The following is a 16,648-nucleotide window of genomic DNA, read 5'->3' as shown; positions in this document are numbered from 1 at the left end:
GTAAGTCAGGTATTCAAATCTTTGAGATAATCGTTGTTTTCTAATAGTTTTTCCCCAAGAAAAATTTTTCTCTCAGAACCATCTAAAAATAACTGTCTTGACAAGCAGGGGTTTCCTGACATTATTAGGTTTTCTAGTAGATCCTGTTAGAGATTTCATAGAATGGATTCCTGCAGGGGGTAGAAAATTGGATCAGACAACTTTTCAGTTGAGTGTGTATTCCAGAGGTTCAGAAAGCTAAACAAAGGTCAGAATGCCTGACAAAGAAAGTTTTCAGTCAGAAGCTCATCCAAAGCCTAATAATTATTAAACATTCCTATGGTAGTAATTTTCTTCAAGATGTATTATAAGAAGTTTATGTTATCTTAATCTTACCTGTGTACCTGCATCCAGGGCTTTTGAAAAGTTGCCCATTTATATCAAGTCAACACTAGATATTTATCACCACAGATAATTATTGAGCTCCTTCCATATCCTAGGCACTTGGGGTATAATGATGAATGCTGAGCAGATGGTTAAGCCGGGGTGTAGACGTGTAAATAATGCCTTATTTAATACAGCATAGTAAATGTTATCATAGAGTACATCTGCCTAGGGGAGTGAGTCTTGGAGACATTAGACCTGAGGTATGAATAATCAGTTTTCTTGGGAGAAAGGACATTGCAAGCAGAGGGAGTAGCATCCACAAAGACACTGTCTTGAAAGGCAGGTTGTGTTCACCGAATTACAGATGGGGTGGGGTGGAGTGTGGAAGATGAGGTTGGAGGGACCACATTAGGAAGGGCCCCTTTGCGTCATAAAAAGGGTTGTGATCTTTTTCCTTTATAGAACAAATGTTTATTGTTGTAAAGCAGGAGAGTGATTTTGAACTGTTAATAGAAACTTTAAAACCAAGACAAATACATGTCTCTATAATAGCACTTTGAAGAATATACATCTTAAGACTTAAGATTGGTATTCAGTTTAGCTCCACTTTAAGTTCTAGTACCAGTTTAAGTTCATTTCCAGTTTATAATAAGGTATATTATATCTATGGGCAGATAAAATAAAGAATAAACCAAGTATACTTGCATTTAATCTAATTTATTTTTGTAAAGAAAGCATCCTATGTAAATTGGTCCTGAGTTTTGCTTATTACTACCTTGGATTTTAAACTGAACTTTACTTTGGTCTGAAAAAACTTCCATTTTCCCTTTCTACCTTCAAATATTTAAAAATTGAGATCTTTTATTATTCAGTGTATTGCAGGCAAAAGACATGTTAAGGGGAAATACAACATTTAAAACATCTTTGTTTTGGGAGACAATACAGTGCAGTAGATGAAAGTACAGGCTCTAGAGTCAGACAGACCTGGATTTGAATCTCGTCTTCCATTTCAAGTTGTGAGATTTTAAGCAAGTTACTCTAACCCTCAGTTTTCTCATATATTTAAAAAAAAAAAAAATGAGGGCAATACTAATACTTCTTCATAGGGTTGTTATAAGAACTAAGTGAGATAATGCATGGAAAATACTTGGCTTGAATACCTAGAATGTAGTAAGTATTCAGTATTTGTTAGTCATATTACTGGAACATTTTCCCCCAAGTTATAATTGTTTTTACAAGTGAAGAAATAGAAAGAAGTTGTTTGCTTTTAATCTGATTTTCTCTTTTTATTTTTTCTTCATCTGTTTAGTGTCTTTTTCCTTGGAGCCATCCTTGTAATAACAGCTACTTTCCTATATGGTTATGATCCCAAACCTACAGGCAATCCTACTAAAGCATAGTATATACTATCTTTAACTGGTTTTTCACAATGGTGCACTAGGAATCTCAACATTAATCTTGCATAGAGGACTTCTACAGATTCTAAGAAGATATCATCATGCTGAATCTCATCATATTCAAATGGTTTGAAAATATAAACATTTAAGACTAAAATATGTGTATATGTTAACAAAATACCTATTACATCTAGAAATCAAAGCTTGAAAGTACTTCCAGGGATTAGAATAATTATTGGAAAAATAATTATTGGAAAAAACTTGAAATCTGAGTTTAAAAAGATTTTACCTTTTGATTGCTGCAGAAATGTCCTATGCACTCTTTGCAAGAGCACACAACAAATGTCCGATACCAATTTTTGCAAATTAGATCTATTTAATCTTATTAAATGTTTTTTATCTTTTTCTGTACAGATATATCAAATCACATGGAATATTCAAAGTTTGAAAATTATAATTATAATTGCCTATAAAGCTGTGAAGAAATAGAAGTATGATTTGAAAAACATTTTCATGTATCTGAGATTTTTATATTTATACGAAAGATTACTAAAGAAAGGATTGCTAAATGTTATTTGTTCAACTACATAAAATTTGATAAAGTTACGTTCTGGGTCTAATTTGTCAGAGAATAAAATTCATATTTAAATTTAATGTAGAGAAGTACACACATCTATTTCTCCATCTACGTTTTAAGATCTTTTTAGTGCTTTGAAACTGCTGAAAGCAATCCAGTTGCTCCTGTGCTAGAGAGTAGCCAGAGACTTTTGCACTAATGGAGTTTTGTCCTTAATCTCTTAACTATATTTCTTTTCTGTAAATCAGATAAATCCTTAATATTACTTTAAATTAAATTTCTGTATGTGGTAATTTCCATTGAAGTTTCAAAATGTAATTTAAAGGAAATAAATACTTGTTTAATAATTTAAAATAATTCTTGTCTAACATCTCCACTTGGAGAATTTTGAACTATCAAAGCATATACTGTATACATCTAGAATGTTTTTAAATGAATATTTTACTCGTTGATCTGTAAAAACTTCCTTTAATTAAAAACAACAACCAAAATAATTGTAGTATACATGTCAACGAATTGAGACCAAAATGACCTTTCTTAGAGACATTCCAGATTGCCATATTTCATTATTTTAAATGGCACCATAGCTATAACTCAAGGCTGCTCAGAAGAACTTTTTAGGCCTCTCATAAACCCACCATCCCCAGAAATAGTGTGGTCACATGTCTAGGAGAGGTAGCCAATTCTGAGTCCCTTTCTGTGGCCCTAAAAAGCTGCTGGGAAGGAACCACTACTTTGCTTTTAAGATAGTGGTTTCTTTTCCATTTTGATTAGCACTGGAGTTGAGGTTGTAAATTACATGTGTTATTTAATAAGTTGGTTCAATGGAGAGAAAATATAGCAAAAATGATAAGGTGAATTGGTGGGCAAGAATACTTTCTAAAATTGGAATATAGGTTTAACTTAATTATTGACTATATAGACAGAATTAACCTATTGTGTATAAGAAGTATTTTACTTTATTTTTTCATTCATGCTTCATATATTTTTAAAAGTCTCCCATTCTAATAGTTAAAAACTGTAGAAAAGTAAATATTTTTATATAGTTATAATGGATTTTGTTAAATAGAATTTGGCTCAAAAATACCGTGTCACAAACTGTTGGATACTTTTGGCTAATTAGGACTGGCTATATTACTTTGCTTATGCATACCTAGTCTCTACAGGACACAGGCCTAATCTATTCCATTCAAAGCTTAAAAGTGTTTAAAAGTACAAAATACTTTTAAATCAGTTTCCTGGTAATTCCAAACTGACACTAACCAAACTTTCTGGAAGCCTGACTTATGATTTTCAGTGACCACCTTTGAGAGCATTTGTTTAATAACTTTACCACATTTTGAGCATGGTGTTTTTAACACCATTCTGATGTACATCTTAGTATCTACTGCCAAGTGAAATCTAAATCCTGCAAATGCACAGAATTCAAGAGTAAATATAAAGATTTATGTTCGGCCCACATTGAAGTACTAGTTGGGTACTTACATATTAATTCAGTGTACATTTACAATTAATTGTTAATTCAGGTTTAGTCTGTCCCTTCAAAAAATGATACAAGCAAATATTGGAAATCAATAGGTTAGTTACCATTGTAATATATTTTCAGGTGTCCAAAATAACAGTTTTCAAGATTCTCAATAAAGCTTATAAAAATATAATCAAAAGTTGTGACAAAGGACAAAATAGTCTAAAGCATATTTTCAAACGAAACATTTATTAGACAAGCTTAGTTAATATTTTGCTTATAGGTTTGAAGATGTTATTAGAGATTGGGTTGTGTAGCTTATAATTTTTAATTCATAAAGAAAGAATCATATTTGAGAAGATGGGCCTGTAGGCTATATCATGTCATATATACAGATAATGCCATTTTCCTCTGTGTGTGGTGTGTGTTTTGATGACCTCCAAAAGCCTTATTGTATCAATCTTTTATAATGATGACTCCTTTATTATTTAAATTCTTACTTTTTGAAGTTTACTTGTTATCTTAACTACTTTGTTCATTATAAAAATGTGCTAACTCATGGGAGAAGAGTGCCAGTTGATGGTTCTATTAAAAATTAAGAATATGGTATTTGGGAAGAAAAGTTTGAAATTCAACATGTAGATGTTTCAACACAGTAGTATCACCAGTTCTTTAATAAGTATTTTTAGAGAAGTTGTAGGCTACTTTTATGGTGGAAACTGTAGTTTAGAGGTGCAAAACTTAAATGTTTACATAAATTTATATTGAATGTCACAATTTCGTAGAAGGAAAAGTAGTTTGATATTTAAGCTAGATTCTAAGGAGACAGAGTTTGAAAAGAAACTAATTGACTTTGTACCCAGTAGACTTAATGTAATATTGATTATTCTTAAGAATTGATACACTTTTCCTACATATCAAATTATTGGACTTTTAAAATGTCATTGTATAGTCATTCAACTGAGTTTTGTTTTGTTTTTAAAAATAGGGTTTAGCATCTCTTGTTTTACTTACACTTTCATTGTTATAATATTTAATTACACATGGATGTATGCTTTACGTAAGAAAAGGTTTATAAAAGTTATTTATGCTATATTGAAAGTCATCTTAAGAATCGCCCAGATATGTAGCATATTTAAAGAAATTACAGGACCAAAGAAAAAGCACCTTTATCAAAATCTGGTCCTATGTGCCTTGCTTTACCAAATACCTGACTTTTCTGGAGGATATTACTGTAATTCACAACTTTGGACACATGGGAAAATTAACATTTTAAGAATAACTATAATTCAATTTTTTGGATGTTTCAACATTTGTTCTTTAAATCCATTATCTAACAGAATATTAAAATAGGTATATTATATAAGCATTAGTAAACAGTACTTATTTAAATAAATTATGCACCGTTGCTTCATCATTGAGCTTTTGAAACTTTAACAAATGTATATAGATGTCATTTTGTTATTTTATTTCTTATTATGAGATATAATTTACTGTGATTTTTAAAATATTTTTTAATGATTTGAATTCTGATTTTGTTTATATGTCTGTGTATTTCATTTGTTTAGAAAGATTCCTTTGAGTATGGAAATGTGATTTGTATATTTAAATTTTTTATGGACATAATTAGAGGAATGTATAAATTGGTCTTTTGTTAAATGGCTTTTTAATTGATAAATTTTTCTTTGTCATTTTTTGGTATGCAGCCATTATCTATCTAGTAGATTTATGAAAAAGATTATTTTCATAATTAACTCTATACAAATTTCTTCCTATAATTCTTGTTTCCCTTTTCACCTGTGTTTGACTTAACCATGAATTAGATTCCTTTCTATATATCAGAAATGACTTCCTGATCTTTTCCATCATCTCTTGTTACCTTTATCATGTGTGATCTTTCTTTTTTTCTAGTCTGTGCTCTAGCATGAAAGACTGGGTTTTATTTAAACTAGTTAGAACTTCTCTACCTGTGTGATAATAACCTAATTTTTTGTTGTTTTAAATAAATTATCTGTTTGCCAGCCTCAAGGTTAAGTAATTATAGTGATTGGTATATATTCTCTTCATAATGTGAATATAATTGCTTCTATTGTGACTACAATTCAGTGCGTAGAGATCAAATGATAAGCAATATAAAAGATTTCATTCCCACCTCTATTAGTGAAATATCCTTGTACAAAATTGTACAAATGCTTTGTTTTAAACATCACTAAAGAACATCAGTATTTAATTTTATTTTATTGTATACTTCTCTTTGGTTTCTTGTGAAAAATCTTTACATTTTTTTTGGAATTGGAATACTTTTTTTGTTGGAAGTATATCACAATCCTTGAATCCCAGTGCCATGCAAATACACCTCCTAATCCAAATCTTATGGATAACTACTGCCATTCAATAGTCAGACAGTGACCAGCATTCGTAAATGGTCTTTCTTATGGTTAAAAGTTTTGAATTCCTTCAAAGCAGGATTGATTACATATATATTCCAGAAAAGAAAATAGCAAAGAATAAATTGCCTTCACATCCCAAGGATTTGAAATTGTACTATAGTAGAGAGAATCTCGGTGACTGCAAATTCAGGGATTTCCCAAATTTACCTTCAGGTTCAATAATCCACTAGAAAGAACTCCCTGAAACCTATTCTATTCATAATCATGTTTATTACCAAGAAAGTATACAAATTTGAACCAGCCAAAGGAAGACACATATAGGGTGGAGTCTAGGAGGGGCCCAGACTCCTTTCCAGGTGTCTACTCCCTGTGGAATCATGGACCGTGTTATCTACTCCTGGCCACAATGTACATACAGTATTGCCAGTCAGGAAAGCTTACTCTGCTTTGATGTCCAAATTGTTTTTAATTTTTCTGTTGTTTGTTTATTTTTGTGAGAGAGAGAGAGAGAGAGAGAGAGGGAGAGACAGTGTGAGTGGGGGGAGGGGCAGAGAGAGAGGGAGACAGAATCTGAGGCAGGCTCTAGCTCTGAGCTGTCAGCACAGAGTCTGATGCAGGGCTCGAACTCAAGAACCATGAGATCATGACCTGAGCCAAAGTCGGATGCTTAACTGATTGAGCCATCCAGGCGCCCCTGGTGTCCAAATTTTTATCAAAGCTTTCTTACTTGGAATGATTGATTCTTTGCCCACATGGTTGAACTTACTAGCTCTGTCCCTCCCTGGAAAACTGACATCAAGTTATAGGGGCTCATTCTGAGTCATCTTGTTAGCAGAAATTATCAGGTGTGAAGTCCTAAAGATGTAGGCCAGAACTTTGTTTGGGTAAGGCCAAATTCCTTACCACACAGTGACCACTTATGTCTATACACATTCTTCTGAACTGATGAGGATGGCACAAACAATGTCAATTTGTTTATAGAGACTTTATACTTTATCGTTTTAATTTGAGAAATGTCAAATGATTCTAAACATGTGACTTGGGGGTAGAAAAACATATTTGTAGTCTGATACATTGCTAAGTAGCACATATAGTATTCATTTAGTTTTCAGTTCTGATGTTTAATGACAACCTTATTAAATGCTGAACTGTTTTAAAGAACAATACATTTAATTTATAGATATTTTATACTGTATATTAATGTACATTGTGAGCTAATTTTATTTTATTTTATTTTTTGCCAATTGAAAATTACAACATGAATGCCTCTTTGGAGGGACTTCTTTTACTGATAATTATTATTTTTTTTAAGTCTGCTATATGGTAGTGTAGTAATTTATTCTGCCCATTAGTAACTAATATTTGAGGACATTTATAATATTAATGGAATTTAATCTGAGAAGTTCAACTTTTTTTTACATTTCATTGTTGCGTATTAATAAGAGATAGTCAAAATAATTATGGTACAAATTATTATGTCAAAAACATAATAAATGCTTGGTGTTAGTCAACAATTCAATTTTTGGCTTAAAGTTCTTTGCAAGAAAGAACATTTGGTTTATTTCACTAATAGGAATATCTCTTAATGCTAGGATCGCCTCTTGGTATTTCTTCTCCTCTGGAATTTTAGTATACGTTACCTATGTATAAATGGAGTTGAGTGAAGAGGTACCATTTATTCCAGATAAGAGTACATAACCAATTACTATTGTAATGAGAGATAGACAGATAGGGAGACCAATAAGCCTAAGGAGTGTAAGATTCAGAAATAGAAGCCCACATGAGATATATGATGAAACCAAATAGGGAGTTTAAGGAAAGAACAAAGCCATAAATTGCTCTTTCAGGCAATGGCGAGGATGAATTTTCCACCATTTTCCCTGTGGCTTTAGATAATCTTGGGTCTTGGGGCGCCTGGGTGGCTCCATCAGTTAAGCGTCCGACTTCGGCTCAGGTGATGAACTCACAGTCTGTGAGTTCGAGCCCCGTGTTGGGTTCTGTGCTAACAGCTCAGGGCCTGGAGCCTGCTTCGGATTCTGTCTCCCTCTCTCTCTGACCCTCCCCCGTTCATGCTCTGTCTCTCTCTGTCTCAAAAACAAATAAACGTTAAAAAAAAAATTTAGATAATCTTGGGTCTTTCAAGCACCCACTCAGGCCCTTCCTGGCAGCTCAGGCAGCTCAGCACCAAGTCCATTTTTAGCTAATTTTAAATTACCATTAACCATTGCTATTATAAGGAAAAGTTAATAGAATAAAACTATTACCATTTGTTACTTTAGATGACAGTACAGATTCACTGTTAATTGATAGGTCCACATTTGCAGTCATCCTTTGCTAGGGTTAAGCATCAGCCCTCCATTGGATCTAGCCAACTTTTCATTTATGAATGTATTTACATGTATTCATTTAGGACTATTAATATGTAAAAATAACTTCTTTAAAACAAGTAACATACTTTTCCTTTGGAAATAGTTTACTAGAGATACTCACTTTCATCCTTTTTAAGTAGACCTCACTGAAGATTTAAAAGAATAATGGATATTGTTATAATGTTTTGGGAGTAATCATCTGAAAATACACTCATGTTAAAATGTGCTTTAAATGTAAAGTATTTAAGGGGTTTAATTGAATTTGCTAAATCAGACTTGTGTATTTTTTAAAAATATTTTTATGTTTATTTCTTTTGAGAGAAAGAGAGAGAGCGTCTGTGTGTGAGCAGGGAAGGGGAAGAGAGAAAGGGAGAGAGAGAATCCCAAGCAGGCTGTGTACTGTCAGTGCAGAGCCCATGGTGGGGCTTGATGTCACCAGTCCTGAGATCATGACCTGAGCTGAAATCAAGACTTGAGTGCCCAACCGGCTCAGCCACCCGGGTGCCCCCAGACTTTGTGTGTGTGTGTGTGTGTGTGTGTGTGTGTGTGTGTTTAAGTTTTTATTTATTTTTATTTTTGAGAGACAGAGACAGAGCATGAGTGGGGAGGAGCAGAGAGAGAGGGAGACAGAATCCAAACCAGGCTTTAGGCGCTCAGCTGTCAGCACAGAGCCAGACACGGGGCTCGAACTCACAAGTAGTGAGATCATGACCTGATCCAAAGTCGGACACTTAACCAACTGAGCCACACAGGCACCACCAAGACTTGTGTATTTTTTTTTAATTTTTTTTTAACGTTTATTTATTTTTGAGACAGAGAGAGACAGAGCATAAACGGGGGAGGGTCAGAGAGAGGGAGACACAGAATCTGAAACAGGCTCCAGGCTCTGAGCTGTCAGCACAGAGCCCGACGCGGGGCTTGAACTCACGGACCGCGAGATCATGACCTGAGCCGAAGTCGGCCGCTTAACCCACTGAGCCACCCAGGCGCCCCGAGACTTGTGTATTTTTAACAAAATCTGTGAATGTGCTTATTTTTATGTGTTTGCTTTTTCTTTTAAAAGTCACTGCATGTATAAAAACATGATTTCTAATAATTGAAGGCTTATGTTTAATCCTTTAGACTGAAGTTTTATTATGACCTATTATTCTGTGTGGGTAGTAAATACAGCAATTAAAAATTATGATTCTAAGTGCCTTTTCTAATATATGCAAGCTCCTTCAATAGGTTTTCTAAATATTATAGCAAAAGTAGAGTTATACTTGTTGGGTTACAGAAAATTGTGACAGCGGTGAGGCCATGTTTCAATCTATGACTTTGAAAATATTGTTGTGAATTTTAGAATTTTAAAACCTGAAGTTCACTCTGGATATTACATGCATAATGCTCCAAACTTCAATTACTTCATATAATTTATGAAGTCTCCATTTACTTTATAGTCCATGTTTATTTTTGTTTTGAATGTTTTGGTTTTATAACATTGCCATTTTAATGGTTTCAATCATGCTATGACAGATTTTACCACCTTAGATTTGAAAAATTCATGGGTTATCTCCATGCACTCACAAAGTAATCATTGTTAAAGACTGTTTTTTCTAAATTTGTTTTTATTAATGTTTATTTTTGAGAGAGACAGAGCGTGAGCAGGGGAGGGGCAGAGAGAGAGAGGGAGACACAGAATCTGAAGCAGGCTCCAGACTCCGAGCTGTCAGCACAGAGCCTGATATGGGGCTCGAACTCATGAATCGTGAAATCATGACCTGAGCTAAAGTCGGACACTTAACTGACTGAGCCACCCAGGTGCCCCAGAGACTCTTTTTTCAATTTAAATTTCTTCAGCTTTTCAATTTGAAAAAATTCAAACATACATAAAAACTGAAAGAATTACTCTCACCTAAATTCAACATTACTAACACTTTGCCATACTAGCTTTATCAGGACACTTTACTCCTAAATACTTCAGCATGCATATCCTAAAAATAAGGGCATTTTCCTATTTAACTCAATACAATTTATCACACTTAGAAATTTTTAAATTAATTTGATTATATCATCTGAGTTCATATTCAGATGTTTCCAATTGTCTCAGAAATGACTTCACAGGCTTTTGTTTTTAAACCAGGAAGCAATTGAGGTTCATATTTTGTATTCAATTGTCTTATTAGTCTCAAAGATTCTTCCCTGCACCCCCTTGGTTTCTTACCCCCCATTATGTGACTTTTTGAAGATTGTAAATCACTTGGTTTCTGTCCTTGATCTGTCTATATTCTTTGACTTGTTCCTTTTATTATTTGCATTTCCTCTGAACTGGAAGTGGAGTCTGTGGGTTTGATTAGCTTTAGGCTAAATGTTTTTGGAGAATATTTCATAGGTGATCTTGTAGATTTTACATTTTATCACATTGAAGACATAATTCTAGATTATCTCACTAATGAAAGTGATAATCAGTCACTTGATCAAGGTGTTGACTACCATATCTTTCCACAGTAAGTCATTTTTCCTGCTTAGTAATTAGTAATCTCTAAGGCAATGTTTTGACACCATGGGAATAATCTTTTCCTAACAGTCTTTTATTCAATAACTTTAGCATCAACTGATGATTCTTTTTTTTAATATATCTTTTTTTTTTTTTAATGTTTATTTTTGAGGTGGGGAGGGGCAAAGAGAGAGGGGGACAGAGAATCCAAAGCTGCATTGACAGCAGAGAGCCTGACTCAGGGCCCAAACTCACAAATTGTGAGATCATGACTTGAGCTGAAGTTGGACACGCAATCTACTGAGCTTCCCAGGTGCCCCTCATCAACTGATGATTCTTAACTGAATCATTTATTACACTACACTGATGTGCAAAATGGTGATTTAAAATTTTTTAATTTTCTAATTTTTTTCTACTTTTATTAGTTTATATTCTTCTATTTAAAAAGGACTATTTCCCTTTTCCCAATGCCCCCTCTTTTTTCAAATATCTCTATGTCTTCAAATTATTCAATGTATTCAATGTTCAATACAGTCACAGTTCTTTTTGATACTCTGAGCCAACAGCCAGTGGAAGAACCAATACTGGTTCTGAGTAACAGTGTATGTGTTCATATGTTTTATTATGAGGTATATTTTTCAGCACTAAAAATATTAATAATGGTAAACATACTAAACAAAATTTTGTGTTTTCTTTTTGTCTTAGACTAATAGACCACTAAGGATGTATACTCAGAGTAGTGTTCAAAAATTAGTGGAAATCACTCTTTTCTCTACATGACTATGTTCATATACCTACGTTTGGGGGTGCCTGGGTAGCTCAGTCGGTTAAGCGTCCAACTTCGGCTCAGGTCATGATCTCATGGTTCCTGAATTCCAGCCCACCTCAGTCTCTGTGCTGACAGCTGGGAGCTGGAGCCTTGCTTCAGATTCTGTGTCTCCCTCTCTCTCTGCCCCTGCCCCGCTTGCTCGCTCTCTCTCAAAAATAAACATTAAAAAAAAAATTTAAAGAACTAGGTTTACTTTTGTATTCAATTTCAGAATTTACATAAAGATTGTTATTCTATTTTTGAATATGTAAAGGATTTACATGGTTCCCAGTTAAAGCTACATTAAAGTATACTCAGAGAAGACTAGTTGTCATGCCATCCTTCCACCCCGTTCCTAACCACTCCCCAAGGTGGTATTTTCACTAGTTGCTAGTTTATATTTCCTGTGTTTCCTTTTGAAAAATAAAGTTATGTATATTGCTATATTTACTGTGTTTCTTTTGCTATGTGGAACGTGTTCTCAGCTTTTAAGATTTCTTTTTTGTTTAGAAAGCTATGTATGTTCTAGCAATTACATTTATACTGTTGACATTGTATGTAATGCTCTTAGAGCCCCCCTTTTGCTTATCTGGGTTTCTGTTTGTCTTTTTTTTTTTAAGTTTTATATATTCAAGTAATCTCTACACCCAATGTGGGGCTCAAACTCACAACCCTGAGATCAAGAGTCCCATGCTCCTCTGATTTAGCCAGCCAGGTGCCTCTAGTTTGTCATCTCTAAATGTTCTTTGATTCTGGGGCACCTGGGTGGCTCAGTCTGTCAAACATCTGACTCTTGATTTCAGCTCAGGTCATGAGCTCACGGTTCATGGGTTCAAGCCCCACGTTGGGCTCTGTGCTGACAGTGCAGAGCCTGCTTGGGATTCTCTCTGTCCCTCTCTCTCTGCCCCCACCCTGCTCGCTCGCTCGCTCCCTCTCTCTCTCTCTCTCAAAATAAATAAATAAATACACATTTTTAAAAAATGTTCGATTCCCATCTAATTGCCTCGTGACACCACTGAACTTATTCCACTCCTTCCTCTAATCTTCTTATTTTTAGTTCCCTTATTTCTATTTGATTAGAACATGTATAACATTTACACACTATTTTCTCACTCTAATGCCTGCTTTTGTTATAATATTAAATATATTTTAAATCTACTCAATACTCTCCACTAGTACTTATTATTTCTTTTAACATTTATTTATTTTTGAGAGAGAGAAAGAACGAGCTGGGGAGGGGGCAGAGAGAGAGAGAGGAGGACAGAGGATCAGAAGTGGGCTGACCACAGAGAGCCCGATGTGGGGTTTGAACTCACAAACCACGAGACCATGACCTGAGCCGAAGTCAGAGCTTCACCCGTTGAGCCACCCAGGCGTGCTTCCACTAGTACTTTGGCTGAATGCTCCCCAGTCAACTCATGGCTGGATAAAGCTCTTCCAGTAAAGTACACAAGGGAGAGCGTCTAGGCACACTGTTCCTCAAGTTCTGGCATGTTTAAAATTTCTTCTGGAACCTGGATACTTTAAGTTCACCTTGACTGGATATAAAATTCTTGGCTCAAACTTTCTTGGGTTTTTTGGAGAATGTTGCTCCGCTATTGTATTGTTTGGTTTTAGTGTCAGGCTGGCACCATTTCTTATCTGTCTCCTTTGGCAATGTTAGTTTTTCTTTTTAAGATTTTAAGTGGTCTCTACACCCAACATGGGCTTGAACCCACAACCCCAGGATCAAGAGTCCCATGCTCCACCGAGTCAGCCTGGCGCCCCTGGAAATATTAGCTTTGTTGTTGGCTTTTGCCTGGAGGCTCAGATAATTTTTGCTGTCGTTTTCTCTTTGATGCTTTTTGTTGTTGTTGTTGTTGTTCTTGTAGCTGATTTATTCTTCTCCCCCATGTTTCTTACCTTTATTATATCTGTTCTCTCTTAGAAACCCTGTAATTTAGTATTCATTTTTTTAGATGATTTTATTTTTTCAGTATATTGGCTGAGTTTGATCAACTCTCAGTTCACATATTCCCACTGGGTTTTAAACCTTGTATATGTTGCATCCTTTCACATCTGCAGTTGTATATTTAATGATATTTAATTAATATTGGGAATGTTGTATGCAGTTTCCCTCTGCTTCATATTTTCTAGAGTGTAGTATCTTTTAATTGAAAAGTCTTTATTTTCTGTTTTCTTTTTATAGTAGCCTTGTATGGGCTTTTGGTGGCTTTTTTGTTCGTGATAAAATGTTCTGGATTTTCCTGGATCAGCAAGAAAAGGTGGTTCTATGGAAGAGATGGGTGAAGGGGTATCAGTGACTCAGTTTTATAGTTAAAGAAAATGATCTTCTGTTGATATAGTGCAGTTTCTTTAATAAATGGTGCATTTTGAGGTTTGGATTGTGTGATACAATCTTAAGTTTTTTAGGAATATTTAGCTTCAGCCACTTGTTCTTCTCTCCAAGGGATCCCTGTACCTTCCAAAGTACCTCTTGAAGTATTCTCATGAACTTTCCAAACCTTGGTTCTTACCTGTTTTCAAGCCTGATTTTCTCATTATTTTGGAGGACTCCCAATATCCTTCAAAATCATTACCTTTTGCTTATGCTGGCCAATGCTAATTTCTGTTGATTGTAACCAAAGAACCCTAACTGACCCACACAAACCACTTAATGTAAAGTTTGTGAATCTTCACAACCCCAAATAACATACAAAGCCACACATGTATACACAATAAGTCTGTTAGTACAAGACTGATTACTCTTGTTTATATTGCAGCTCTTCCAGTGCAAAGCCTGACATTCTGGACATTCAATATGTATTAAATTTCTCTTATTACATTATTTCCAACAGCACTTGCCACAGTCTGCAATTATCTGCCTTTTGTTTGTTTCATAACTTTTGTCACCCAGTATAATTAAGCTACATGTAGATAAATATGATCTCATTTATTTACATAGCCTCAGTGTCTAGTAAACCAGTGAAACACTTAGAGTACTCAAAAATATTTTCTGAATGACTAAACAATAATCAGTTCTTGAGGATGGCAAAATTGGTATAGCTGAGGGGCTATGAAGAATCAGAGTAACCAGACAATAAATGATCTTACCAGCCCTCTATATCCATCCAAAACAAGCTCCTGGGAATTTATTTATGAAATCTCGCATGACTTTCTCTAAACAGTTTCAAGTTGAGGCTCAATGAAATGTTTCTGCAAGAGAGTATTTTTATTTTTTGTGGATTTTTTAAAAGTTTATCCATTTATTTTGAGAGAGTGCACTAGCAGGGGAGGGGCAGAGGGAGAGAGACAGAATTTCAAGCTTGAGATTGAGGGGCTCGAACTCACAAACCGTGAGATGATCTGAGCCAAAACCAAGATTCTGATGCTCATCCCAGTGAGGCACCCAGGCACCTCAGAGAATATTTTTAATGTTCTTATTTTTGAGAGAGAGGGAGACAGAATCTGAAGCAGGCTCCGTGTTGTCAGTGCAAAGCCCAATGCGGGGCTTGAACCCATGAACTAGGAGATCATGACCTGAACCAAAGTCGTTTGCTTAACTGACTGAGCCACCCAGGCACCTCCCGTCCCCCCACCCCCTCCCTGCCATCCCACCACCTAGAATATTTTTAAACAGGTGATCTGGGGTGTGTGGCTGGCTCAGTCAGTATAGCATGATACTCTTGATCTTGAGTTCAAGCCCCACCTTGGGTGTGGAGCCTACTTAAAAAATAATAATAAACAGGGGCGCCTGGGTGGCGCAGTCGGTTAAGCGTCCGACTTCAGCCAGGTCACGATCTCGCGGTCCGTGAGTTCGAGCCCCGCGTCGGGCTCTGGGCTGATGGCTCAGAGCCTGGAGCCTGTTTCCGATTCTGTGTCTCCCTCTCTCTCTGCCCCTCCCCCATTCATGCTATGTCTCTCTCTGTCCCAAAAATAAATAAAAAACGTTGAAAAAAAAATTAAAAAAAAAAATAATAATAAACAAATGATGGGTTTACTTATTGATGGGAAAATGTAACTTGAAGTATCCATCAGGCTAACTGCCTTTCTTCTCCCTTCCATGGAAAGTGGTTTGTTTTCTATTTCTAGTCAAATGTTTTACATAGAAATAGAAGGACAGAAAATTCAAATTTATCTTTTAACATTTTATTTTGAAATAACTTCAAACTTACATAAAAGTTACAACAGTATTACAAAAACACATTCCCTTTACCCTGTATATTAGCTATCTACAGCTATGTTACAAATTACCCCAAAACTAAGTGGCTTAAAACAAGTACTTTAAAAAAAATTTTTTTTAATGTTTATTTATTTTTGAGAGAGACAGAGACAGAGCGTGAGCAGGGGAGGGGCAGAGAGAGAGAGGGAGACACAGAATTCGGAGCAGGCTCCAGGTTCTGAGCTGTCAGCACAGAGCCCGACACGGGGCTTGAACTCACAGACCACGAGATCATGACCTGAGCTGAAGTCAGACGCTCAACCGACTGAGCCTCCCAGGCGCTAAAACAAGTACTTTTTATCTTACAGTTTCTGAGGGTCAGGGAACCTGGAGTGGGTAATCTAGGTGTTCCTAGCTCGGGGTTCCTGAAGTTGCAGTCAGGATGTTGGCATGGGTTGCAGTCAGCTAAAGGCTTAACCAGGACTGGAGGATCTGCTTCCAAGACTCCTCACATATCTGCTGGTAGGGGGCCTTAGTTCCTGGACACCTAGATCTGACCACAGGCTGTTGGCAGTGTCATGACATGGCAGCTGGCTTCCCCCAGACGTGGGCCCACAGTGAATGAACAAGACCTAGCTAGAAGATGCCATGCTTTTATG

At 35.5% G+C, this 16,648-nt stretch overlaps 1 protein-coding gene and 1 pseudogene across 5 annotated transcripts in view; one reads left to right on the top strand and one right to left on the bottom strand.

Annotated features, from left to right (window-relative positions):
• SLC35A3 (solute carrier family 35 member A3) overlaps positions 1 to 5,833 on the top strand; it is a 51,806-nt gene extending 45,973 nt beyond the window's left edge. For all 5 annotated transcript variants that reach the window (XM_058716437.1, XM_058716441.1, XM_058716439.1 and 2 more), the window contains one exon: positions 1,676 to 5,833. In XM_058716437.1, coding sequence (XP_058572420.1) covers positions 1,676 to 1,766 — 91 coding nt within the window. In that variant the 3' untranslated portion in view covers positions 1,767 to 5,833. The remainder of the gene's footprint in view (positions 1 to 1,675) is intronic.
• A 1,840-nt stretch (positions 5,834 to 7,673) lies between these two features.
• On the bottom strand, positions 7,674 to 8,070 carry LOC131491018 (phosphatidylinositol N-acetylglucosaminyltransferase subunit P-like; annotated as a pseudogene).
• Between the last annotated feature and the right edge of the window lie 8,578 nt (positions 8,071 to 16,648).

This window comes from Neofelis nebulosa, chromosome 2, assembly GCF_028018385.1.
Source record: "Neofelis nebulosa isolate mNeoNeb1 chromosome 2, mNeoNeb1.pri, whole genome shotgun sequence".
In the NCBI taxonomy this organism is placed as follows: domain Eukaryota; kingdom Metazoa; phylum Chordata; class Mammalia; order Carnivora; family Felidae; genus Neofelis; species Neofelis nebulosa.
This window is presented reverse-complemented; position numbering and strand designations above follow the sequence as displayed.